Below are 27246 nucleotides of genomic sequence, written 5' to 3'. Positions count from 1 at the left end.
ACTCATGGGCATTTGTTCTTGCAGCCCCTGGCAGAGCTGGGGCTCAGGCAGTGTGTGTGCGGTGGGTGATGCCCTAGCCTGGCGGAGCTGGCTGCTGGCCTGTGGCATCCACCTGTCTGTCTTCAGTGCACTTGGAAGTTGGAACTCATCTTGGCTCCCTACTTCAGGGTCTTATTTCAGGAATTGTCTGGAGTCTGTAGTCATCTGAGCAGGCTTTGCGCTGGCACAGGGGGTGTCAGTGTAGAATGGGGCAGTGGCAGCTACTGCCAAGTTCCTCTTGTTGGTGGTGGATGTTTTTACAGTGTCATAAAGTCACTAATGACGTGTCATCTCGACATCTTCTGCACCAACTGATGCTCGAGCTAAATTCTGGTTGGGGTGGGTGTGGTCGCTCACACCGCTCTCTGCTTGGCTGGCTGGCTGGTTGGTTATGGAACCGATTGTGCATTTGGGGGTCAGATGAAGGGCAGTGAGGCGTTGGCCTCAGTCCCCGGCAGGTGGAAGGTGTGTGGCTGAACAAGCCATGAGCACGGTGCCAGTGGACCATGGGTGCCTGCAAGAAGCCAGCAGGTGGTAGGGAGATGAGCTTGCCTGCCCGTCTTCTCGGCTGTGGGTGCTTACTCTGCTTACATGGACGCACCTTGCACAGCTGCTTCTGTTGCTCGGGCAGATTTTGTTCTTCTCTTTCAAAGCATTGATTTTATAGCTGTCGTGCTACATGGAATGTTTTAACACTGCCCTGCAGCATCCCCAGCAAGGGAAAGACAAAGCACTCGTGGTGGGACTTGAGACCTCACTGCACTCGGCTCTCAGTCAGCTGAGCATCTCAGTGACGGGCACTGGCTTCAGCAGGCAGTCAGGCTGGCCTAATTCTGCAGGCTCCACGTGCTGGCCGGTGCAGCTGGAGGGCATTGTGCCTTCCCGGGCCACACGAGGAGAATCCTGGGTGGTTGGACTCGGGGCTCTTTGCCTGCAGACAGCAGTCCCCACACTTCCTGTGCTCATGGGTCGGCTTGGGATCCGATGGGTGTCAGGATATCTTCGGATGGCTTTATGAAATGGGCTGGTGAGGATTACCTCCAAGAATGTGGTATGGCATCACGCCAACTCAGGAAGAATACAGGACTCTCGGAGCACCCAGCTGTGTCAGGCTTGTTCCTGGGCAGCACATTGAAGTTTTTGTGCAAACTTTAGCTGGTGAATGGCATGTGTGCTACCACCATGGAGTACTGGAATCCTATATGACCCAACCTAGCTTACATTCTAATCTGTGTGATTGTCGGGCACTCGATGGAGTGTGGAGACCTAGTGGTACCGCCAGCTGTGAACCTGCAGGACAGAGTCCACCACGTCCAGCTGCTGCTTTTTGCGTAGCTCCTGGCTGTGCTTGTCTGCACCTGTCCTGTTTTCTCTTGGAGCTGGTTGTTGCCTAGGGCCATCCCCCACTGCTCTCCCAGGCCACAAACGCCACAAACCCCACAAACGGAGAGCTGGGTGGGAAAGGATTAACTAGGTGAGCCATCGCCAGGCCCAGTAGGCCTTTGTTAGGGATGTCTGGAGCTTTCCTGGCCCTCCCTGACCCCTGAAGGAGTCGTCTGCCAGGGTGGAGGTTCTGATGGATTGACACTTTCCCCCCCTGTTTCAAAGGCAGATCAGGAGCGGTGCCAAGAAAAATTTCCTTACTAGATGACATTTCATCGCAATGTCCGATCGTTTGGGGCAACTAACCAAGGGCAAGGATGGGAAAAGCAAGTACTCGACTCTCAGCCTGTTTGATAAGTATAGAGGAAAACCAGTAGACGCGGCCAGATCCTCAGGTAAGCCCCCCCCCCCCCCGCGATGTCTGACTGCACGGGGGCGTCCTTGTGTCCTGGGATGTTCGTGTCCTCTAATGGGAACACAGATGTTACGGGAGAGAGAGAGAGAGAGCTTGCGTTAGAATTAACCCTTTCAGTCTCGTGGTTTTGAACCTCTGGGATTTGGTGTGGGGGGTTGGTTATATAGATCGTGTCCACCATACCCTACCGACAGCAGAGGTCTCCTTCCTGGACTTGGCCTGAGTGTGGGCCCAGGTCGTCCCATGGTCTTGCTATGCTGAGACCAAGGCTGGGTCAGCTTGCAGAGAGGTGATTACTGTGTGGCCTGATGCCTGGAATCCTCAGGGAAGAGCTGAGGTGATGCGCAGGCTTCTGTGTCCCACTGGCGTCTGCCCTGGGTGCACGTGGTCGCGATCACTTGGAGCCGAACAGCACACTGCAGCTGGTCTGTGTGTTGTCTGTCCCACCCCTCTGCACCCTGCAGTTATTCCTAGACATGGCTTACAGAGTCTTGGGAAAGTTGCCACAGCCCGGCGCATGCCACCACCTGCAAACCTGCCAAGCTTGAAGTCGGAAAACAAAGGAAACGACCCCACCATCGTGATAGTACCCAAGGACGGAACGGGATGGGCAAACAAGCAGGACCAGCAAGACCCAAAGAGGTGAGTGGAGAGGTGGCGGGTGGTAGTCCAGAGGGGGAGCCACTGGGTGCAAGTGGAGAGGTGGCGGGTGGTAGTCCAGACTGGGAGCCACAGGGTGGAGGCGGTGCTGCTGGAGTAGCTGTGTGCTCAAGAGCTGGTGTCCATGTGGAGCTTGGTGGCTTTGTGGATTTCCTTTGGGAACTTTCCTGGCTTTGGTAGCTTCGTTTCCAAGCAGCCTTGTCCCCGGAGAGCAGGGCCCCCCAGTGCCTTATTAGGAAAGGCGTTATCTCCCTGGGGAGCTGATGTAATGACCCTGAGCCAGTTCCTGGGGCAGCCTCGGTGGACAGAGCTGGTGTTTAGGTCAGTTACTCTTCTACAGGCTGTTTCTGTGGCCTGCAGGAGGCCCAGGGTCTGTCACGGAGGCAGCTAGGGTGGGCACATGGCCTGGTGAACCCTCTGAACCAAGCCTTCACACTGTTCCGCTGTGAATCTGCTGGTTGTCCAGCCGTGGTTAGGGTGTCTAGGAAGGAGACTTGGTACTGGGAGGGCTTGGGTGGCAGCAACTTGCTGCCAGCCTTGCCTGACAGGGGGAAGGAAGAACGCCTTGTGCCACGTGCCCTGTGTCTCAGGGTATGCCTGCCAGTGCAGGGCAGGAGTCACATGGCACACGGTCCTCCTCTCATTGCAGCTGGCGTGGGGCATGGCTCTGGCGACTTCGGTGACTTTATCCCACACTGCCCAGCCACTTGGCTAGCAAGTAGCGGTAACTAAAGTAGGTCCTCCCTTGCTGTTTAATGGTTTGCTTAGGGACTCATTGACGTGTAGTACAGCGTGACATTTGGAATCAGATGGCCCCTAGTGTGATTTCCAGCTGGGTGTTAGATGGCCTCCACATGTGGGAATGGTGCCTGCTCTCATGCCCTGAGTTGTGAGGAGTGGTAGCGTGGTCAGGTCATCAGCGCTGGCAGGTGTCTGCCATCGCCATCGCCCTTGCAGGTGTGTGCGGCTCTGGATAAGATGCTGTGCTGGGTTTCAGCCAGCACTACTACAAGTTGTGAGGTGGGGGAGCCTTTCTCCAGTCTCACCCATATTGTGCAGACTATGTTGGGCATGCCTCCCCTATGAAGAGGTAAAGCGGCCTGTACTGGTGGTTCTCTGCTGGGCCTGAAGGAGTTGGTGCCCTGGGGGCTGTTGGCAGGCAGGAGTCAGTCCTTGTGGCTGGGCACACTAATGCCCCTCCTGGAAGCAGGTGTCTTGGTAGAAGCTGACAGAGAGGAGGGACAGTGGCAGCCTTGGACAAGGGTGTACAGGAGTAGGCTTCGGCTTACAGAGGCCGCTGGCGTTGCATGGAGTCTGTGGTCACTGCTTTCTTGGCATCTCACTGAGCAGAGTGTTGAATAGACGGAGTGACAAGGAAGCTGCTGTGTCAGGCAGAAGTCAACATCCCAGGTCCTCTTGTCCCTTTAGAGCCCTGACCCTCTAACCGTGATCCTGACCTTGACCCTCTGTGACCCTGACCCTGACTCTTTAACCCCAATCCTGACTAACTCTGACCCTGACCCTACCCCTAATCCTGACCTTGATCCTAACCCTCTAACCCTGACCATAGCAGCATGGGCTCTTAGCTGGCAGTTTAATAATGTTTTTTGTTTTTAAAGATTTACCTATTTTTATTGCAAAGGCAGATTCACAAAGAGAAGGAAAGACAGACAGGAAGATCTTCATCTGCTGGTTCACTCCCCAGATGGATGCAACAGCTGGAGCTGAGTTAAACAAAGCCAGAATCTTCCTCTGGGTCTCCCGTATGGATGCAGGGTCCTAAGGTCTTGGGCCATCCTCCACTACTTTCCCAGGCCAGACACAAATTGCTAGATGGGAAGTGGAGCCTCTGGGACAGTGCCATATGGGATGCCTAACTTGCAGGTGGAGGATTAGCTGTTGAACCACCTTGCTGGTCCCTGGCTAGAGATTTCAGATTTCAGAGCCTACCTGAGGACTGCTGCATGGTGCTGAATGACAGACGTGTGTGGATACGCACGTACAAAAATGCTCATAGCAGCTTTATCTCTCATAGGAAAAAGTGCCAGAATTGGAGGTGGGCCAAATTATAGGCCATCCAGTTATTCTGTGTTATTAAAAGAGGTATGGGCCCGGTGTGGTGGCCTAGTGGCCAAAGTCCTCACCTTGAACGCGCTGGGATCCCATATGGGTGTGCTGGTTCTAATCCTGGCAGCTCCATTTTCCATCCAGCTCCCTACTGCAGCCTGGGAAAGCAGTCAAGGAGCCCAAAGCCTTGGGACCCTGCACCCATGTGGGATACCCGGAAGAAGTTCCTGGATCCTGGCTTCGGATCGGCATAGCAATGGCCATTGCGCTCACTTGGGGAGTGAATCATCGGATGGAAGATCTTCCTCTCTGTCTCTCCTCCTCTTTGTATATCTGTCTTTCCAATAAAAATAAATCTTAAGAAAAAATAAAAAAGAATAAAAGAAAAGAATACAAGTTAAAAAAAATATAAAATAAAAACCAACAAAGCAAAAAAAAAAAAACAAATAAAAAAAGAAACAAACAATAAAGAGGTAGATGATAGGAGATGATGTTCAAATATACTACATTTAAAAGTCCTGGAATTATGTATATATTGTCATCCTGTAAGTATAGAAAAAGTTGCTTGGAGTTGGTCTCTGAAGGATGAAGTGGTGACAGTTCTATGTTCAGGTGTGTTTATAAACTTTGAGGAGCGAGTCTTTGGCCTGCTGGTTAGGCTGCCCACATCCTTCATCTGAATACCTGGTCCCACCCCCCACCCCCCCACCCCCCAGACGCTGCTTGGGAGGCGGAAGTGACCCACATCCTTCATCTGAATACCTGGTCCCCGCCCCTGACTCCGGCAGCCGCTGCTTGGGAGGCAGAAGTGATTCCCAAGTAGTTGTGGGAGACCGGAATTGGGTTTTCACCTGTGACACTAGCCAGCCCAGCTGTCGCAGATGCCTGGGGAGAGAACCAGTGGATGGGGGCTCTCAATCTCTCTTTGTCTCATTCTGTCTCTTATCTCTCAAATTTTTATCCAAACTTTGTTGTTGTTGTTGTTATGGGTTTCTATTTCTTAGCCATAAGAAGATAGAATATCTGCTCGTGTCTTAAAGCGGAAGTGAAGTCGTGGTCAGGAGCCCGGGCGCCTGCGACTTGCTTTTTGTGTCTGTCATTGCTGGCAGCCAACTCTCTGTTCTGTAGACCAGAGGCTCCTCAGGAGAAGCAGCCCTGGCCTCTTAACTGGGTGGGCCAGGCGTGCTTTGTTCGCATTGGTCTTTGCCACCATAGACTGGCGAAGTTGGGGAAAGTGTTTCTTGTCTTGGCCAGATGAGGTCTTGCTCCCAGGAAGCAGCTGAGCAGCCGTGGCCCACCCTGTGCTACCCTCACCCCACTGTGTTTCCTGCCTGTGTCTAGTTCCAGTGCGACAGCCTCTCAGCCGCCGGAGTTGCAGCCGCAGCCGGGTTTGCAGAAATCTGTCTCCAGTTTGCAGAAACCGACTCAGTCCATCAGTCCGGAGGTGGGTGCTGGGGACCCTCTCCTGATGGCGGCCCTATTGTCAAGAAATGTGGTTTACTTTAGGGAAGCAGCATGGGAAATTGCCGTGGTCACTGATACAGAATGTGTGGGAGAGACTCCAGCTGAGGGTGAGAGTGGGGGCTGGGATTGCAGCTGCCTGGCCCTGACGTGATGTCAGCAGGCTCAGTGACACTGGGTTCAGCGCTTCCTGCCCACGCTCCGGGGCAGTGTCCCGAGATAGCCGGCAGTGGAAGATACTCCGGGCTCTCCTGCTGCAGGGCTTCTCCGAGCCTGCCACGTGCTGCCATGTCTGCTGCACTAGGCCCACGTTGTCCTTGTTGAGCTCAATGTCTCAAAGGACTCACATGTAAATACATGGGTTTGTCAAAAACTTTTTTTTTAAAAGCAAAAAATCATGATTTAATTATGATTCAGCTGTTCCTGTAGTGTGAATTCCAGCACTGCTGGATGAAGCGGCTCTCCGCCGTGCTCCCTCTTCAGCAGTGCCCTGCTTCATCATGGAGCCCAAGAAAGGGTCCCCCAGGGCCCCACTCTGGCCTTGGGTCAGCTCCAAGATGGATGGGGGTGCTGCTGGAGAGCTGGGTGGGGAGTCGGGGTTTTTGGGATGTGTTGGCCTAGGTTCCTAGTGCTCACCAGCTCTTGACAGCAACATGAACTACCCTGATTGGTATTTATGGTGGTCTCCGGGTAATATCAGATCCTTTCTTTTCTGGCCGTATGAGAGAAGTGTGCTTTCTGGATCACTTCTTCCTCCAGCCGACACTGAGCTGTGCTCGTGTGAGACTCTGGGTTCAGTGGCCTAACCCCACGAGCCTGCTGGCCAGTGTGTAGGTTTGAGTTGGTGTTGTGTTTCAGCCCTGGCCCTGGTTGTCAGCGTGGTGACAGGCCGGTGTACCTAGGTACAAGGCCCTCTGGAGCTGCTACGTCAGGGCTGGGCCGTGGTGAGGCCACAGCGCCTGGATACTTCATCTAGGGCTCACTCTTAGGGCAGACGGAGGGGATGAAGACACTCAGGGTTTGCTCCTCAGCATTGGTGCCATTCAGAGGTTGACACAGACTTGGCCACTCGTGTCTGCACCTGCTTCTCCCCAGGTTGGTGCCTTTGGGTGCAGGTGAGGGAGTCAGCTCTGGCCTGCACAAGGTACCAGAGGGTGGGGTATAGTTCTGGTGTGAGGCAGGAGAGCGAGAGCAGCCCAGGGCCGCTGTGCTTGCTGCAGGGTCCTGGCTGATCTGTGAAGGGCTCCTGCAGGTGTCAGCTCTGCACTGAGGGAGGGCGTGGCAGGAAAGGGGCGCAGCTGATGCAGTAAGTGTTGGAGGTTCCCACAGCGCGTCCTCTGCCCTCTGCGCCTCACGTTGCGTGGGAGGAGGCCAGGTCCATGGGTTCTGCTGCAGGAAACAAGTGAGCTCAGTGATTCGGGGCTTGAGGCACAGGGGGCTGGGGCCACTCCCGCTGGGTGGCTGTAAGTCCCTCCTCTGAGCCTTCCTTGGGCGTCCGGCTGTGTGTGATGGAGCAAGCTTCTGCTGCAGGGCTCAGAGAGGCATGCCCGGATTAGGGGGGAGTCGTGACTTGTTGAGAAACGGTGACTCCGGGAACTGCTGCAGCTGGCCTTCTAGTGTACGCAGGCGCAGTGGGATTCTTGTCCTGGGTTTGTCCTTGGTGAGCAGTGACATAGTGTGGAGGCAGACATGGGGCCAAGTCCTGGCATTGCTGTGTAAGTAGCTGTGTAGCTTTGTTCTCATCCACCGTTTCCAGGTCCTGGGACCGTGTGTTATAGTAGTTGCTGTGTAGACATGGCTCTGAAAGTAGTGGCCGATGCCTATTCCTGAAACTTGATCACGGGTTTTTCTTAGGCACTCAGCTACTGAGCAGAGGACTGTCTAAACTTTCTCTCCTCATTCTTTTCCTTCTTCTAGAACACAAATTCAGTGCCAGGTGGACCAAAGTCATGGGCACAGCTGAATGGAAAGCCAGCAGGACCCGAAGGTGGTGAGTATGTGGGAGCAGAGGTGATGGGGCTGCTGATGGCGCCAGGCCTTCAGTGCGTGTTACAACTGAGGGTGGTGCTTGGGATGGGACGCCTTGGCCCTGCTGCCTTACTCCAACTGTGCGGCTGCAGGACACTGCGCCTGCTCAGTGGTGTTGCCAGCACCCAGCTCCCTCCCTGCTGGGCCCATGTGCGGGAAGGGCATGTTGTGCTGTGGCTTTCAGCTGCGTTCTGGAGATGAGCCTCACGGGTAGGCCTGCCTGCTTGGGGACCAAGACTCAGCAGCATTCCAAGCATCGCGTGGCCTCTGCCCCACAGGGACTTCTCAGAAGCACCAACTGCTGTGCCTTTTGGGTTGTGAGGCGCCTGCAGGTGCCTGGCAGCCTGTTAGGGGCTTGAACGCAACAGCTGCTCCTTTGGCTTTGTGTACACTTATTTCTAAGGGGTGAGAATTTTCTCTAAGTGAACAGATAGTGAATTTTTTGTTTAGAATCCCCAGGGTGACACACACCAAAGTACATTGGCATAATCCTGTGGAAGGCCATTCTGTGGTGCCTGCCAAGATGACCTGTGCTTGCCTCTGTGTGAGAGAACTTACTAGAGCAGTGTAACTGGAGGCTTGTGGTTTTTGCACAAAATGCCATTTGGGCATAAAGAAAAAGCCATCTGCTCAGACAGCATGGTCTGCAGTGTGTGCTCTGCAGTAAGCACGCAGGAAGGTGTGCACAGTGTGTTACCCTCTGTGGAAGAGATACAGATGAGAAACCAGCTCGGCAATGCTCTACCTCTGGAAGGAATCCCTGAGGGAGAAGGGAGAACTGAAGGGCACGTGGCCACAGGGCTGACTGGGAGGACTTATGCCTTTAAAAAAAAAGACTTATTTATTTGAAAACGTGATATAGAGAGCTGTCTTCTGGTTCACTCCTCAGGTACCTGCAGTGGCTGCTGCTGGGCCAGGCTGATGCCAGAGTCAGGAATTCTGTGTAGGTCTCTCATGTGAGTGGCAGAGTCCCAGAAACTTGACCCATATTCCCACTGCTTTCCCGAGCACGTTAGCAGGGAGCTGACCTGGAAGTGGAACAGCCAGAACACGAATCAGTGCTCTGTTCTTCTTGTGGCATTATAAGCGTGACTTCATACGCTGTAGCAGTTTACAGGCCCTGGCTTTTTCTTTCTGAACCGTGTAACTGTATTGCCTGTTAAAAACAAACTTTGGGGAATGGCATTGTGGGATAGCCAGTCAGTCCACCACCTGTGATGTCAGTATGCCGCATGGGCATTGGTTTAAGTCCTGGCTGTGGCACTTCTGATCTAGCTGCCTGCTGATGGCCTGGGAAAGCAGCAGAAGATGGCCCAGGTGCTTGGGTGCCAGAGTCCAGCTCCAGCTGAGTTTAGAACTCGAGAAGGGTGCGCGGATGAGGCATAAAGAAGAACAAAATGGACCACTGCGCTTTCATGATCATAATGGACAGTGCTGGAAAGCTGTCGGCTTTACTTATACAGAAACGGTCAAACTCTGGCTCAGACTTTTTACGTCATGGTTAAGTGGGTGTTTCTAAGGATAATTCTGCCGCTTCCATCCGGACCCTGTGGTCAGGAAGTTCTCAATAGGTGGTGCATATCAGTAACACATTCCTACTACAATCCTCATTCTACAACTTAATCTTGAATCAGTTAAGGGAGGAAAGGCATCACAGAAGGAAGGACCTAAAGATCAAAGAAAGAGGGAAAGAGTAGATTCCCACTACACCTGGGGACGGAACACCCTTGATTAGCATATGGTCAATGGCGGCAGCAATAATAAAAGGCCCTTTTGCTAAAAGGGTATCAGTAACATCAACTTCCAAGCTCGCATTGGTGGTAAATGTTAACTCCGCAGAGGCAGACAATGCCTAAATAGATTACAGAAATCTCAGCGGGCTTGTCCGGTGTCCATGCAAAGGGAGGCGGAGCTGCATTCAGGTGGTCGTAGAGACAACCACGGGGCCCTGCCATGCAGCGGGAAGTTCCTTGCGCCTCTGCCTGCAATGGAACAATACTCTTCCACACCTTCCTGTCTTCCACACCCATCACACGGACCCCAGCACTTGGGGTCCTGCTTCCACATAGAAGAAGCTCTTTGGCTCCTGAGTTGGTCTGACCCCACTCTGGCCATTGTGGCCATTTGGGGAGTCAACTAGCAGATGGACGATCTCTTTTTCTTGTCACCCTGTCTGTGTAACTGTAGTTAGGAGATAAACTTTTAGAAAAAGTAACTTTGGTTTAGAAAGCAACTGTCAAATTCCTCGGTGAGTGTTTGAGGTGGGCCCAGGTGCTTCCAAAATAAGGATTTGGCTTCCGTTTTCCTATCTTGGGGTGGGTGATGTCATAGGGTATGGAGATCTGGGGACATTGCCCACAAGTATTTATATGATTCCGAGTTCAGAAGGACTTTTCCTGAAGTGGTTGACTAAGTTGATTGCCTGCAACACACCGGAGGCCTGAGGGGCTGGCTGTGGCAGGACAGGGCCCACCCACAGGCTCTAGAGATGCGCTCGTGACAAGCTCCGGCTGCCTTGGTTTCTCTTGGTGGATGGCGAGTAACGCATTGGAAAGCTGTAAAAGGGGTGCTGCTGCTCTGGCCGGAAGCCTTGGGTCCAGGCCTTTCCTGCAGGGGTGATCTCATTGGTGCTTCCAGTGATGTCTTTGTGCCTGTTAAGGCTGAACAAGGGACAGAATACACAGAGAGGGTTTTTTTTGTTTGTTTCAGATAAACAACCAAGTTTTTAACGTGACTTCACTACCGACTGTGGAGTCAGAGTCTCTCCCCCAGAGTAGTTGACCCTTTGTGATGTGGTGGAGGTCCTGCTTGGGCTTCACTGTTAGTGAGCGATGTGTCTGGTCTTCCCTGAGCGTGTTTGACCCTGCGGAATGGGACCACAGTGAATTGTGGCAGTCCCTGCTCTGGCTTTCTGGCCCGGCCAGCCTCCTCCCCAGATCTGAGTCAGTGGTGCTGCTAGTAATGCCTGGGGCCAGTTGGGGTTAGTCTGTGCTGGAAACTAGGTGTGCTGCACCAGTCCAGCAGGAAGTGATGTCACTCCCTGGGTTTTTGGATAGGAGGAGGCGATCCTATTCACCTTACGTTGCAGCACCTGGATGTCAGGGCAGCCTCTGCCTGAGTGCTGGACATGCCAGGAGCCAGACTAGGAAAAGGCTGTGTCCTCTGCAGCAGCTTGTAGCGTTGAGAAGCGAGCGAAGGAACGAGCCCTTCCCTGGGTCAGGGGAGTAAGCATTTGGCCTTCAAGGTTGTAGAACTATGGAGAATGATAAATTGGAGCGGACAGAGGATGTGCTCCTGCTTGCCATTCTAGGGGGTAGGCGTAGGGTGAGGGGTTTCTGTTGGCGTCCCCTTTGCTCATCTGATTGATGGAGGAGCAGCTGTGATGTCCCACCTTGGCCTTTTGCAGCCCACTGCCTGCTGGCCCCTGGGGGTCATTTAAGCCACTTGAGGCTTTCTGCTTCCACTGTGCAGAGCCGGGCAAGCCAACAGTGATGTACTGACCTCACCTGCTGCCGTTTCTGCTTCTCTTGGCAGGTTTAAGGGGCTCAAGCCGACTACTATCCTTCTCTCCCGAGGAATTTCCGACGCTGAAAGCAGCTGGAGGGCAGGACAAGGCTGGCAAAGAAAAGGGCGTCTTAGATCTGTCGTATGGGCCCGGACCAAGCCTCCGCCCTCAGAGTAAGTAGACTGTGGCCCCTTGCCTGGCTTTTGTTGGGCCCGCAGATACCCTTCCTTGCCAGTGGAGGTCTGGCTCTGCACCTGCTGGCCAGGTCCCGGGGGCTAGTTGGAGCAGGCCTGTCCGCTCCCCGTCTGCCTTCCAGTTGCTACTTTTGCCCTGCTAGATGTGAGAGAAAGGACAGAGGATGCTGGATGGTTCAGGAGCTGGTGTTTAAGCCACTGTTGCCTTAGCCTTGTCCTGTGGGATCACATGGGGAGGCTTGTAAAAAAAAAAAAAACACTTGTTTCTGCCCGTTCTCACATGTAACAATATTAGGATCTATCTATTATTTATCTATCTATGTATCTATCTATCTTGGTTTTGTTTGTTTGTTTGTTTGTTTTAAGATTTTTTTTTATTGGGAAGTCAGATATACAGAGAGGAGGAGAGATAGAGAGGAAGATCTTTTGTTCATTGATTCACTCCCCAAGTGGCCACAACTGCTGGAGCTGCAGCAATCCAGAACCAGGAGCCTCCTCCCGGTCTCCCACTGGGTGCAGGGTCCCAAGGCTTTGGCCCAAGTGGGGCCTGCTGCCCATATGGGATCCGGGTACATGCAAGGTGAGGACTTCAGCTGCTAGGCTATTGCGCTGGGCCCCGGGTTCAATATTTTTAACGTGTTCCCCTGCTGCCCTGGCCAGGGAGCTGGCAGGGGTGTTGTCCGTGGAGCTGTGCTGGTTAGACGTGCAGGTGCCGTCGAGCTGCTCCCTGCTCTGCCCAGGGATCCTGACCTGGCTGCTGTTGTCGGGGTCTGACAGCCCCTAAGCTGTGCCGTGCTTTGCTTTGCTCGTCTTGAATCCCGGGACACTGAGTCAGAATTGATGATCCCTCAAGCTGAATGTGCAGCGCACAAGGCCTTCGCTAGGCCTGCAAGCGGCTGTCTGCTTCGCACATACAGGACAAGAACTGTATCTTTCTGGAATCAACTAAGATGACTCACCCTGTAGGACTATAAAAATTTAAGCTAGAAAAAGCTTCCAGAAGTTCCATCTCCTCATGTGAGGAGGTGAGAAGGCAGCTGGCCGGAGAGGTGAGCGCTGGTCTCTGCTGCTGCGGCTCGGGAGCCTCCAGGGCCCCTGTCTAGGGAAGGTGGACCTCACTCGGGCTGGCCTGGGCAGTAGCCTCACCTGACCTGTAGTCCTGCTTTGCCTGTTGCCATCTGAGAATCATTCTGTAAAGTCAGGTCTTTTACCATGTCGTTTTCCGGTGCGCCGCTGGGAGTACAGCGCTCTGTGACGCAGGTGTGTGCGCAGGGACAGACATGGAGCTCGTAGGGGCTTTCAGGCATCCACTGGAGTGTCCAGTCCGAGTGTGGCAGTGGCAGGTTGTCTTGCAGAGATAATAAAGTTGTCCTTGGTTTAGCACCACCCCCATGGAATGACACCTCCTGTTCCTTGGATTGGAGCTCCCTCTGGTTTAAATAAGAAATTGAGGCCAGTGTTTGCAAGGCTGCTTTCCCTAGCTCTGTCCCCCGTGGCCAGGTGGCTGAGGTTTCTCTGAGCAGAGCGCCATGCCTTACTCCTGCCTTCTCCCACTGGATCTTGTTTGGTGTTGCTCTTACAGTGAGATTTCTCAGCAAGGCCAAGCTCATTGACAGTTTGTCCCCAGTTTTCCCTAACAGACATAACATTTCTTGATTCCCCCCACTCCCCCTTTTTTTGTTTGTTTTGTTAAGTTTTGGTGGTGGTGGTGGTGAATGAGGGGGGTCCCTCGACCTTCAGAACCTCATACGACCCCTCCCTCCCCTCCTCTTTCCTCTCCCCTGTTGCCCCTTTCGATTTCCAGATGTGACAAGCTGGAGGGAGGGCGGTGGGCGAAACATAATTTCTGCCACGTCTCTGGGCGCCTCCCCAACTGAGCTGGGCAGCAGGAACTCGAGTGCGGGAGACGGAGCCCCCTCCTCGACATGTGCCAGCGATTCTAAGGACCCCTCTCTCCGCCCGGCTCAGCCAGTCCGCAAAGGGGCCTCACAGTTCATGGGAAGTGTATACCACCCTCCTACCTACCATGACATGCTTCCTGCCTTTGTAAGTCTTGAGAGTGTGTGTTTTTTCCTGCGGGCTTGGATTGTTCCCGGCCCGCAGAACCTAATGCGACTGGTTGAATGTCCACCGGGGCTCTCCCTCCGCAGCTCACGCTTGGCCCTCCCGACCCTCCTTGGAGGCTCTCCAGGAGTTTTGCATTTTCTTGTCCCCTTTTTCATCTTAAGGGCCTTTGGCTTCTTGCCCTGGTGATGTGGATCTTGAGGAAAAGGAGAGGCAGTATTCCCTGACATCTGATGGAAGGAAAGAACTTGGGGGTACAGTGGTAGGGTTCCACCAGGAAACCCCAAGAGTCTCCTGCTTCTTTTTCCCATTTTCTGCTTTCTGAAAGAAACAATTCTGATTTAGATAGAAGTTGGAATCTGAGCCATTACCAGAAAATCCTGTTCATTGGTGTTACGTTTCAGATGTGTTCGCCACAGTCATCCGAGAACCAGGGCACAGTGGAACGCGGCTCTCTCCCCCTTCCTCAGCTCCGCCTGGAACCCCGCGTTCCTTTTAGACAGTTCCAGATGAATGAGCAGGATGGGTAAGGTTGCCACATCACAGTGCCGGGGGTTGATGCATGTGAAGGTGCCAGCTTCTGGGCTCCCAGGGAACAAAAAGCTGTCCAAACACTAGGGTGTATGGGGTGGACGAGAGATGGATTATGTTTCCATATTCTTGCCACAGTTGCACTCCTGGCATATGTCTGGTACTGCTGGCCTGTGTGTGAGCAGTGAACACAGGATTACAGGTGACCAGGTGACAGGACACTGTCTCTGGGAGAAGGCGACTGGCGCTAAGAATCGGCTGTGAATGACTAGTGGCGAACTGACTTCTGAAAGGTCTTCAGTGTTGCTTCTGTCTGTGTCCCTGACATGAGTTTATCATTTCAGAAAAGAAAACAGACTGGGGATGGCTCGCCCAATCCGTCCGCTGAGGCAGCTGGTGGAGCGGGCACCTCGGCCCACCATCATCAATGCCGAGAACCTCAAGGGCCTCGACGACTTGGACACCGATGCGGATGATGGCTGGGCAGGTGGGCCGTGGCAGAGGGCGGCACTGCAGTCTGCTGGGGCTGGGAACCCTGGGACACAAGTTCATGTCTTCCCAGGGCACAGTGGGAGTTAGGGCACTAGTCGGCAGCTGGGCACTGGAAAGTGAGCTGTACCCTCCTTTGGCTTTTGGTCTTGATCTTGGCAATGTGCAGACGTTGGCATTCTTAATTCATCTTCTTTCGCTCTTTGTGCCCCAGTCAACTGTGTGTTTGTGTTTAAATTGTTTTACTTTGCAGATAAATTACAACTCTGTTGAAAGTCACGCTTTTTTAAAACATCTCTTTTCTTGGGGCAGTGGTACAGTGTAGTAAGTCATCCACCACCTGTGGTGCTGACATCCTGTGTGGACAGATGTCAGTGGTGCCAATAGCAGGCAGCTTAAGCCACTGTGCTACAACGACAGTATATTACCCACCTTAAATGTGCAACAACAACCACGTCAACAAACCACATTTCCCTTGCCACACCAGAAAGTTGTCTTGAGTCTCCTCCATTTGATCTTCCCTTACCTCCTCAGGATCTGCTTCTTCTGTTGAATTTTACGTAGTCAGAAGGGTCCAGGCTTCATGACCCTGTTCGGATGCCAGTTCTCGGGGTGTAAGCCAGCCAGGAGGCCCCAAGGTCACTGAAGGTTAGGCAATGGTGTTCTTTGGCCGTGAGAATCACCAGAGACAAGCTGGTGAGGAATGTCACTTTATTCTGCACAGGTTACAAATTATGAAGACTGAGGAAAGGGAGGGCAGGAGGGCGTCTTCCAGCAGGCCCCCCACCCACCAGACATTGTAATTGGCTACAAGACACGCCTGTATCCCTTGATCTTCTGGTCATGTCAGAGGTCATGTTCCACATGTATTCCCCTTGACCTTCTAACCATTTGGGAGGTCACATACCACATGTAGGCCCGGAAGTGGTGCCTCAAGCGATGGCCAGGTGAGCTCTGAGCCACACCCAGCAGGTGTGGGAGGATTGCGCATCCAACTACAAGTGAGTGAACATCTGAGATTTTAATTTTTGTTTGTGTTTGGAAGGCAGAGAGAGAGTCACTCTGAGGCCATTCCTCACTCCCGCATGAGTGGCAGTGCCTTGAGTACTCTAGGCCACTTTCCTGGGGTGCACACTGGCAGGGAGTCAGATTGGAAGTGGGTGCCGGGCTCTGACCCAGATGCTCCTGTGTCGGACGTGGGCATGCTGGGCCACCTCACTTGCAGGCGCCGTTTCCTCCTGGGTGACGGGTCAGCTCTGAGCAGGGTTGTGTTAGCTATCTGTGTGGTGGTGCTTGCTGCCGTGTTGCTGTACCACAGCTTACCCATTTATGTAACTTGGATCCATGATGAGTGACAAGTTGACTTTGCTTGGGTGACTGTCTCAGAGAGGAACTCTGGTGTCAGAGTGCAGCATTGTGACCTGCCTGCTCTGGGCCGCCCAGGGCCTGCTGGCTGGAAGCCCTTGGCGACAGCAGTGTGTGTGACCTGCCTGCTCTGGGCCGCCCAGGGCCTGCTGGCTGGAAGCCCTTGGCGGCAGCAGTGTGTGTGACCTGCCTGCTTGCTCTGCTCCCACACACCATTTCCTGCTTCTCCTCCCTTGTGACCATCGTGGTGGTGTGGCCAGCTGAGCTTCAGCCTGTCCCTGGTCCTGACTGGCAGACAGCACCTTTCCACCTGCATTCCGCCACTGCTATTCAGTCCTTGTATTTTCTAAATTAACATTTCACGAAGATGCTTTCCAACTTTTTGTCAAGGTAGCCAATCATCACTTCTTCTTCTTCTTTTTTTAAAGATTTATCTATTTTAAAAAATTATCTATTTTTTATTGGAAAGTCAGATTTACAGAGAGGAGAGACAGAGTGAAAGATCCTCCATCAGCTGGCTCACTCCCCAAGTGGCCATAGCAGCTGGAGCTCCGCCGATCTGAAGCCAGGAGCCAGTACCTTCTTCCAAATGTCCCACATGGGTGCAGGGTTCCAAGGCTTTGGGCTTCTTGACTGCTTTCCCAGGCTGCAGTAGGGAGCTGGATGGGAAGTGGAATAGCCAGGAAATGGACTGATACCTATCTGGGATCCTGACACATGCAAAGCGAGAACTTTAGCCACAAGGCTACCACACTTCCCTTTTTAACACTGTGTTTTGATAAAGTTTTGACCAGATACAGTTTAGGCTTTGTGTGTGTGTGTGTGTGTGTGTGTGTGTGTGTGTGTTTTCATTGCTAAGTCAGATATAAAGAGAGGAGAAGAGACAGAGAAAAATCATCTGTCCATTGATTCACTCCCCAAGTGGCCGCAATGGCCGGTGCTGTGCCGATCCAAAGCCAGGAGCCAGGAGCCTCCTCCAGGTCTTCCATCCGGGTTCAGGGTCCCAAGGCTTTGGGCTGTCCTCAACTTCCCCCTCAGGCCACAAACAGGGAGCTGGATGGGAAGCAGGGCCACCCGGATTAGAACCAGTGCCCATATAAGATCGTGGCGCGTTCAAGGCAAGGACTCTAGCCATTAGGCCACCACTCTGGGCCCGTTTTATAGCTTTAAACTGTTAGTTTTGTTCTGTGATTCATGTTGGATTAATTTTTGTGTGTATCATAAGATAGGAATTGAATGCATTTATTTTGATGTGGGTAATCCAATTTATCCACACTGTTTGTTAAGACTTTCCCTGTTGAATTGCTTTCTTAACTGCTGAAAGCCAGTTGTTTGTAGAAAGTGCTCACCTCTCTTTCTGGGTGCTCTTTGTTCTGTTTTTGTGTATGTATATTTAAGATCGATGTATTTCTTTTTTTCAGAGACAGTGAGGGGAGGGAGAGAGCCACTACCCATTCTCTGTTTCACCCCCATATGCCTGCAGCAGCTGGGACTCAAGCCAGGAGCTACCTCACACACTCCCTCAGAGGTGGCAGGGGTTCAAGCATTTCGGCTGAACACAAGCCCTGTAGCCGAGACCGCAGCCAGGAGCATGACAGGGGTCGGGCTCTAGTGCTGGTCCTCGTATCTGTTCATGCCGCTCTGCTCTGTCAGAGGGGATGAGTGATGGTCATTTGGTGATGCCTTGGAGACCCCAGTACGGGGATGTTGCTTTTCAAGATTTATTTGTATTGAAAAGTCAGATTTACAGAGAGGAAAGACAGAGAGAAAGATCTGTCTGCTGATTCCCTCTCCAAGCGGCTGCAATGCCCACAGCTGAGCTGATCAGAAGCCAGGAGCCAGGAGCTCTTCTAAGTCTCCCATGTGGGTACAGGGTCCCAAGGCTTTGGGCCGTCCTCGACTGCTTTCCCGGGCTCCCGGGCCACAAGCAGGGAGCCAGAAGGGATGCGGGGCCACCGGGATAGAACCGGCGCCCATATGGGATCCCGGGCGTGCAAGGCGAGGGCCTTAACCACTTGCGCCACCGCGCCAGGCCCGAGATTAGAGCATCTTAAGAGCCTTGCTGAATGTCTGGCCTGATAGATGTTTTAATGGTAAATTGGAACTTACAGTGTAGATCAAACCTTGCCTTTTGATAAGCTGATACTGTTTGCTAATATTTGGTGAGGTTTTTTTTTTTTTTTTAAGATGTATTTATTTGAAAAGCAGTAATCGAGAGAGATCTTCAGCTCACTCCCTGAATGACCATAAAGCTGGGGCTGGACCAAGCAAAGGGCAGCAGCCAGATCTCCATCTCAGTCTCCCCGGGCTGGAGCCGGCGTGGGCGCCTGGGACAGCAGTGCTCCCGGCAGTTAGAGCTCAGTGAGGTGGTGGGTCTGTGTGCGTTGCGAACGTTGGTCAGCGCCTTCTGTTGAGCTTTGGTGTCTGGTCGTGCTGGGTTGATGAGAAGGCAGGTGGTCCTCTTGCTTCTGTTTTGCTGAAGATTTTTATCGAATTGATGTGACTTTGTTAAGGGTGCTGGACGTTTAGCAGGACAGTTAAGACATCACTTGGGGTGCCTGCATTCCATATTTCAGTACTTGGGTTGTAGTCCCAGCTCTTGTCTCCTTCCAGCTTTTTTTTTTTCTCCACATTTTATTATTATTGCTATCATTTTATGATACAGTTCCATATTCCCCTATCCCCTCCCGAATTCCCTCCCCCCCGCCCCCAGTTCCTTTATATCATTATTAACATATAGTTCTTCATACTCAGTCATATGTTCATCATTGCGGGCATGGACAATGGCAGAGAGTCCAGAATCCTATTGTCAAAATATAATATAAACAGTTTCATTGTAAGTCCATCTTTGTCTGGAAACAGAGATGCATACCACACTGCATCCTCACATCTGGTTGTTAGTCTCCATTACATAACTACTGTACATTCCCTTAAATGAAAAGTCATGATACAAAATCAACAATAGAAAGAAAAATAGAAATGTACAATGCCATGAAGTTAAATGACATGTTACTAGATATGACAGTCTCCATTACACAGCTACTATACATCCCCTAAATGAAGAGCCACAAAACAAAATCAACTTCCGGGAGAAAAAAGAAATTAACAACACCAAGAAGTTAAACAACATGCTATTAAATGTATAACGTGTAGCTGAAGAAGTGAAAATCAAGAACCTTCTTGAAGAAAATGATGCCACTGTATGATCTTCGAGTTATTGAATGATTTAATCAGAAGAAAGTATTTTGAAGAGATGAAACCAACAGAAAACAACAAAACCCATGTGATATAGTTTCCTCTGATCTTTGTTAGAGTGTGTCTCCTCCCGACAATAAACAGATGGGTTTTGTTTTTTAATCCAGTCTACTAATCTATGATGTTTGATTGAGCTTAAGCAATTTACATTTAGAGTTAAATATACATAGGTGGTACTTTGGTCCTGTAATTTTAGGAATGGGTTGTTCATTGATTTAGTCTTCTGTTGTCCTTTTACTGGGATGTTCTTCCCGTTTGCCTTTGGTTTTGGTAGGTGCTATTCCTCTTCTCTGTCAAGAGAACATCTTGAAGTATCATTTGTAGAGCAGGTTTGGAAGAGGCAAATTCTTTTAGCTTTTCTTTACTCTGGAAGAATTAAGAACACAGTAGAGCAAATTACAAGTACAGTGGAGAGTCTCCAAAATAGAATTAAGCAAGCAGAAGAAAGAGTCTCAGAATTGGAAAATATTTCCTGTCACCAGGGGGAAGCAAACAAAAAGCTGGAAGCAGAGCTGGATCAGGCCAAAAAAAGTATTCAAGAATTGAAAGACACTATTAAGAGGCCAAATATAAGAGTTATGGGAGTCCCGGAAGGTGCAGAAAGAGAAGCTGAGTTTGCAAATGTATTTAAGGAAATAATCAAGGAAAATTTCCCTAATCTGGAGAAAGAATTGGGAACCAAGATCCAGGAGGGACACAGAACTCCCCACAGGCTTGATCAAAAGCTATCTTCACCAAGACATATGATTATCAAGCTCTCTTCAGTTGAACATAAGGAAAAGATCCTTAAATGTGCACGTGAAAAACATCAATTGACATATAAAGGAAGGCCAATTAAGCTCACAGGAGATCTCTCACAGGAAACTCTACAGGCAAGAAGAGAATGGAGTGACATATTTCAGATTCTAAAAGAAAAACATTGTCGGCCTAGGATAACATACCCTGCAAAGCTTTCTTTCATCTTTGAAAATGAAATAAAAGTCTCCTTCCAGCTTTTGCTCATGTGTATCTAGGGGAGGCAGCAGGGGTTGGGCCAGTCCCACTCCAATATGAGACTTGCAGTACGTGGCTGAATTTGTCCTTTTTCTGTCTCTCTGCTTCTCAGATAAAATAGTTTTTCCTATGTTTATGCCCCTTCTGTGGCTTCTTTAATGATTTTCATGGTGTATCTTTCGTACGGGTTCCTATCTGCTCACTTATATTCCAAGGGATTTCATGGTAGTCACCATATAGTTACAACTTAGATTTTCATTCATTCTAACTACACTTTTTTGTTAGAGTATACTTTTGTTATTGTATTTTGCTTTTTTTTTTTAAGATTTATTTTATTTTTATTGGAAAAGCGGATATACAGAGAGGAGAGACAGAGAGGAAGATCTTCTGTCCGATGATTCACTCCCCAATTGAGCACAATGGCCAATGCTATGCCGGTCCAAAGCCAGGAGCCTCTTTCAGGTCTCCCACGCAGGTGCAGGGTCCCAAAGCTTTGGGCCGTTCTCGACTGCTTTCCCGGGCCACAAGCAGGGAGCCGGAAGGGAAGAGGGGCTGCCGGGATTAGAACCGGCACCCATATGGGATCCCAGGCGTGCAAGGCAAGGACCTTAACCACTGCGCCACTGCGCCACCGCGCCAGGCCCGTATTTATTTTTTAAAAAGATGCTCCCGGGCCCGGCGCGGTGGCGCAAGTGGTTAAAGGTAGCTTTGGGACCCTGCACCCGTGTGGGAGACCCGGAAGAGGCTCCTGGCTTCGGATCGGCATAGTATCGGCCCGTTGCGCTCACTTGGGGAGTGAATCATCGGATGGAAGATCTTCCTCTCTGTCTCTCCTCTCTGTATATCCGCCTTTCCAATAAAAAAATAATAAAAATAAATCTTTAAAAAAAAAAAGATGCTCCCATGTAGCACATATAACGTGACATTTCACCCTCTGAGTTTGCAGTTCACTGGCGCTCAGTTCACTCTCGCCGGCATGTACCCATCGACAGACCAGTTCCAGAACTGGAGAAAAAGCACCATGTCTGGAGTAGACCCTGAGTGTGTAGGGATGGCTGGTGTGAGCACGTGCTCTGCCATGTGCAAGCCGCACTCGTGCACGTGGCCGCAGGGCTGTGGAGCAGAGGCGGGGCGTCATTCCTGCGACACCAGGTCATCTCGGGTGCCTGCAGCACCACTGACTTTCCCTTTTCTTCCTTGGCTTCCATCTTGTTGCAGGCCTCCATGAAGAAGTGGACTATTCTGAGAAACTCAAGTTCAGTGATGATGAAGAGGAGGAAGAAGCCGTGAAGGACGGCAGGCCCAAATGGTCAGTGCAACGCCTCCCTCCTCCACAGCAGCCACATGCTTGCCCCTTGGCCGCGCTCTCCCCCACGCACAGTACGGCCTTACCTGGTCAGTTTCTTGACCAGTAGGCTGGATTTCTTTATTTTTTGTTTTTTAAAAATTTGTTTGGAAGGCAGAATTGGAGAAAGCTGTGTTCATCCACTGGTTCACTCCCCAGTTTTGCACAATCAGAGTGTGACAGGCAGAGGTGTTTGTCTGCTGGTTCACTCCTCATATGTTCAGCGTGGCCAGGATGAGCCAGACCAAAGCCAGGAGCCAAGGCTTGGACCATCCTGCACTGCTTTCGCAGGCACATTGGTAGGAGGCTGAGTCAGAAATGGAACAGCCAGGACTCCAGTGATGCAAGCGCTGTAGTGGCAGAGACACTTAGAGCTGAGCTCCCCGCACCATCTCTCCTTGACTCTCTCTCTTTTTCTTTGTTCTCGAAGCTGCTTTCAGATAGCCGACTTCCAGACACTGCCGGGTGTGTCCTCCGCTCCCGGACAGTCCCCATGGCAGCCCTCAGCTCCACCCTGTAGTTCACTGTCTCTGAGTCCATCCCTGACGCTAGGCCTTGGGGATCACCCGAGAACACGGTGTTGTCTCAGGAGCCTTCAGCGGCTCTGTGTTTCTCGGAGTTCAGGTAGCAGTCCGAAGTGTTTTTCTCTGGGCCACCTGGGCGGCTTTGGCTTGCTCTCCTCCCTCTATGTGCACACACAGGAGTATCCGTGCCCCGGCTCTGCCCTTCTGCCAGCTGTGTTTATGGGGCTCTTTGCTTTGGCAGTGACGGAGCAGAAAGAGTACACCCTTGGGAATCCTCCGGGGGGTGTTTGTCAAACACTAGCTGTGTCCGAGCGCATCCGGGGCTGTCCATGCGAGGGTCTCGGTTCTCCCCTGGACGCTAGCTTCTGCAAGCCCCTTGGCCCTTCAAGCCTTGGGGAGCCTTGGCTAGCAGCTGCTGAGGACTGGACATCACCGACTGAGCAGTGCTGGGTCACACCGGCACCTTCGTGTGTGTCAAAGGGCAGGCGGTGGAGGGCAGTGAGGCTGCAGGGGCCGAGCTAACGTGAGCGTGGTGTGTTCCAGGAATGCCTGGGACCCAAGGAGGCAGCGGCAGTTATCCATGAGCTCTGTGGACGGCGCCGATGCCAGGCGTGCCCCAGAGGAAGGGAAGGACTGGGGCGAAGCTGCAGTCACGTCCCGCAGTGTCGCACAACCACCTTCCAGAAAGCTTCACAGCTGGGCACCAGGCCCTGAATATCAGGTACTGTGGGCCCTGCAGGCTTCTGTGACACACACACACGCGTGTCAAGCTCACTGCAATCCCCACACAGTGCTTATCACAGGCTGCTGCGTGGCGGTCCTGTGTGCTCGGAAATCCCAGTGGCTGGGTTTCTAGAAAAGCCTGGGTGGATGTTTTGCTTTTTCTTTAATGGCTTTGGTGGTGGGGGTGGGGGGTGGGGGTCTTGCACTGGCCGTAAAGGTTGCAGAAATGTGGGAAATGTGCTACAAAAATCTTTCTGAAGCGGTTGAAGAGGTTGGAGAGGTTCACTTAGTGTCTGCTTTCAGCCCGGACAGTGGCATCTCTCGGCAGTCACAGTCCGTGTGGGAAGACACATTGAGACAATGGAGCTGGACGGGAAGTGGGACGGCCAGAACCGGTGTCCATGTGGGTTCTTGGCAATGCTGGTGGCGATTAGCCTCTTTGGCTACCATACTGGCTCCAGTTAAGATAACTTTATATAAAGATTTGCTGCCATACAGTCAGTTTCTCTTTTCTGAGTCTGTCTATTCCCAAAGGTTTATGTATTTTTGTGAGAGGAGTGGAGCAGTATTCTGACTAAGGAATGGGGGATTTGTGGTGCTCCCTGGTGTCAGTGGGGCCAAGAACTGGCCAGCATGCGTTCTTCTCACCTTCACAGACCCAAGTCCTTCCCTTGTTAGCGCCATTGTAAAAGCAAGATCTAGAAAGTGGGTGTTTACACAAAGCTCAGGCCAGATGGAGCGAGCTCAGGTCAGCCTTGGAACCCAGCCTGCCTGCCTGCCGCCTGCCAGTGCGGTCCGGGGAGGCTCTGCGGGGGCGTGGTGGCAGGGGGAGTAAGTCCCAGCAGGAGAGCATCCTTGGTTCATCTGAGACTTGGTCTCCTTAGCAGAAGTCCCCCACGGGCAGTGTGTTCCGGCAGCAGTCTGTGGAGGAGAAGGAGGACAGGCCACCCCCACGGCAGAAGTTCATCCAGTCGGAGATGTCGGAGGCTGTGGAGCGAGCCCGCAAGCGCCGGGAGGAGGAGGAGCGCCGGGCTCGGGAGGAGAGGCTGGCCGCCTGTGCTGCCAAACTCAAACAGCTCGACCAGAAGTGTAAGCAGGCCCAGAAGGCCAGCGAGGCCCAGAAGGCGGTGGAGAAGGACGTCCCCCGATCTCCAGGCTCTGAGAAGGTGTCCCCACAGGAGAATGGCCCTGCTGTCCGCAAAGGTAAGTGCTGGCCCTGTAGCAGCACCCGGGGTCCTGGCTGTGGTGGACGGTGTGTCACTGCGTCTCACTTGATCTCAAAGCTGCAGTTCTGTCCTAGCTGCTTGGACTGGCAGTGAGCTTCACCTCTTTAGAGTCTGTTTCTTCATCTCTGAGATGGGGTGAACAGTAGGTACCTGCCCGAAGTACATGCAAAGTGCAGCCGGAAGTGCTTAGGTGCTGTGATTTCTGTAGTTTATCATTGAGGGTCTCCAAAACGTTTATGGACGTGGTTATTGTAAAGAAGTATCTGCAGACTTGAAACCACTTTTGCCTAAGATAATTTTTTGTTTGGATTTGCCAAGAACATACAGGAAGCACGTTTTAGGTTTTGGCTAGGGGAGGCACGCATGCGCATTGGCGTGGCGCTGCTTTTTCCATCCCCACGGTTGCCATTGTGAGCGCGGCGTAAGCAGAGCTGCAGATGCAGGAAGACTCTCAGGGCCCCAGGTCCTTCACAGCCCCTCTCTTGGGGGGAATGTATTTTTTCTGTTATTTGTTCTCAGAGAAACAGATCACGTGGCTATAATACCAGGAGTGTGTGTCTTGTTGAAATTCTCATGGATAGGAGCTGTGTTCTTGATCATTTTCCTGACTCAGCTTAGTCAGGTGTAAAGGCCTCCTGGGTGGTGCTCCTGAGCAGCGGCTGGGTCGGCATGTCCTGCACTGCCTCCCTACAGTGTGCGTGAAGAACGGCCAGGCCCACGGGACTCACCGAGAGGGCAGTGTCGGGCACAGGCACGCTCGTTATTACACGGGAAGAAGCAGGCAGGTGGAGGCTGTAAAGGGGCTCAGTCATGTGCCTTTGGATTTGCTCAATTCACATGTGGAGTAGTTCAGACTCTTGAGCAAGTTTGTGCTTTCTGGTTTGCAAGTCCTGTTTTGTATAGCTTCTTTCTCTGGAGCCTAGTGGGAAGTTTCTAGCCTTGGTTGGGTGGGAGCGGCAGCCTGGAACAAGGAGAGGAGCTGTCTGCCACACAGCTCATGGCGGCCTTCTCTGCTTGTTCGCTTCCCAGCATCTCCAGAGTTCCCCGTGCAGGAAGCTCCCGCCACATTCTCAGAAGAGGCTCCCACGGCTTCCCCAGCCATGGCTCCAGGCAGCGGCAGCAGCAGCAGTGAGGAAGAGGCCCGGGAGGCCAGCTCCCCTGCCCAGGAGTTCAGCAAATACCAGAAGACCCTTCCGCCCCGATTCCAGCGCCAGCAGCAGCAGACACAGCAGGTGAGTGTCCACGACCCTTGGACTGTTGTCACAGATGGGCTGGGACGGGTTAAGCTGCTGCTTCCCATCTGCAGAGTTTGCACTCACTCATGTCTGGTTGCTCCTCCAACTTCTACCGTAAATCCTGGGAGGGAAAAGATGACGGCTCAAGGTCTTGGATCCCTGCCACCTGAGAGACCCGGACAGCGTTGCAGATGTCTGGGGAGCAGTACTGCAGGGGGTGCTTCACCCTGTCTGTCTCCCTTTCTCTGCCTCCTCTCTGATCTTACCTTTCAAGACTGAAAGACAAAGTCTAGAACTCCCTGGTAGGGATGTCAGGAGTTGCCCTCAACATGTGTCGCTTTGTGAGACTGGCCCCAGCCAGAATCTATTTATCCAGGGACCAGAGGTCCAGTTAGTTGGAGTGCAGCCCCATGTTGGATTGACCTGGTGTTTGGGTACTGCTGAGAGTTTCCATGGAGTTTTGTTAGGTTAACTTAAGGAGGTGTCATTTGGTTCAGAGCTGCCATGCTTCTGCAGGAAGGAGTCCAGTCAGCTTGGGGCTTGGGGCTCTGAATTTAGGTCTGTGGGCTTTGGGTTGCCTACTGAGGTCCCCAAGCTCATGCTGGTAAGATTAGGTAGCCTTGTGTGAGTCAGGTGGTCAGGCATGTGTGCTGCTCTTTGATGCGACAGTGAGGGGTGTATGTAGTGCCACCCATAAACTGGTTCTTCCATGTCATCATCATTGGAGTTTTGCAAACCATAAGAGGGTCTGAACTGCGTTTGTGCCCAAGAAGGCATGTGGGTGGTGGTTGGAGTCGTGCCAGTCTCTGGGCAGTAGTTCCACCCCCCCACCCCCCGGAAGCCCTCGCTGGCAGATGCTCATCTTGGAGTAGGGTGTGGATGGAGCCAGGGAAAAGTAGGTACTGCCTAGTGTGTGCCTGGCAGCTATCACTGCTAACTACACGTGTTGTGAAACGTGTACGTGCTAGAGACACACGAGGAGTTCAACTTTGATAGCTATTTCCCCTCACCTGCTTGGGTCTGCTCAGAGCCTGTTCTGGCTCTCCCCTGCCATGTGGCTCTGTGATGCCACTTGCAGTTGTCAGTGCTGTGCTCTTGCTGGCTTGAGACACTATTTTAGGGGTGGGAGGACGCAGCAATGGGTGAGGCAGTCCTTGGGCATAGAATTCTGGAGGCACTGTGGCGGCGGCGCGGGAGGATTCCTGTGGTTTGGGAGCTGGAGAGGCAGCTGTCTGTGTGGTGTGGGAGAGAGGAACTCCAGAAAGCTGCTGTGAGAAGCCTTCCAGAGAATCTAGCCCACCAGGAGCATCAGGGTGAGCCTCTACTGTGTCTAGAGCCAAGACTGGCCCAGCACTGGCAGCTGCTGGGTCACCTGCTGGGTGCCGATTTAGGCTGCACACAGCTCCAAGGCTGCTGCTGAGTAGAGCGTGGATCCTTGGAGTTGAGTGTTCTTCGATACTTTGGACCTGTGCAGCCTGGCAGCCGAGTGGGGTGCTGCCTCACAGCTGTGGTGCTGGGGCAAGGCTGCTGCCATGAACGAAGCTTGACTCAGGCAGGGAGAAACGCAGAAAAGAGCACATTGTATTTAGAAAGGAGGAGCAGCCGTTCCATGATGAACAGCACAGAGCACCTGGGCTGGTCAAGGAAATGCTTCTTTGGCATCTCCTTGGTGTGGGGACAGTGAAAGCAGAGCACCTGCTGCGGAGTGCCGCCCTGGCAGATGGGGCAGGCTCCGGCAGGGCAC

At 52.3% G+C, this 27246-nt stretch overlaps 1 protein-coding gene across 11 annotated transcripts in view; it reads left to right on the top strand.

Moving 5' to 3' along the window:
- PRRC2B (proline rich coiled-coil 2B) overlaps positions 1 to 27246 on the top strand; it is a 74289-nt gene that overhangs the window by 21540 nt on the left and 25503 nt on the right. For 4 of the 11 annotated variants that reach the window (XM_040963663.1, XM_040963660.1, XM_040963665.1 and 1 more), the window contains exons 1-12: positions 512 to 1817; positions 2302 to 2479; positions 5906 to 6008; positions 7943 to 8015; positions 11588 to 11731; positions 13557 to 13798; positions 14221 to 14342; positions 14692 to 14834; positions 21668 to 21758; positions 22862 to 23039; positions 23926 to 24244; positions 25297 to 25499. In XM_040963663.1, coding sequence (XP_040819597.1) covers positions 1703 to 1817; positions 2302 to 2479; positions 5906 to 6008; positions 7943 to 8015; positions 11588 to 11731; positions 13557 to 13798; positions 14221 to 14342; positions 14692 to 14834; positions 21668 to 21758; positions 22862 to 23039; positions 23926 to 24244; positions 25297 to 25499 — 1911 coding nt within the window. In that variant the 5' untranslated portion in view covers positions 512 to 1702. Of the gene's footprint in view, positions 1 to 510; positions 1818 to 2301; positions 2480 to 5905; positions 6009 to 7942; positions 8016 to 11587; positions 11732 to 13556; positions 13799 to 14220; positions 14343 to 14691; positions 14835 to 21667; positions 21759 to 22861; positions 23040 to 23925; positions 24245 to 25296; positions 25500 to 27246 lie in introns of those variants that run through there. The other 7 variants (XM_040963664.1, XM_040963666.1, XM_040963657.1 and 4 more) reach the window with 5 other exon arrangements.

Source organism: Ochotona curzoniae, unplaced genomic scaffold, assembly GCF_017591425.1.
Source record: "Ochotona curzoniae isolate NIBS_2020 unplaced genomic scaffold, NIBS_Ocur_1.0 scaffold_3208, whole genome shotgun sequence".
Lineage (NCBI taxonomy): Eukaryota > Metazoa > Chordata > Mammalia > Lagomorpha > Ochotonidae > Ochotona > Ochotona curzoniae.
The sequence above is the reverse complement of the archived record's forward strand: the minus strand, read 5'-3'. Positions and strand labels throughout refer to the sequence as shown.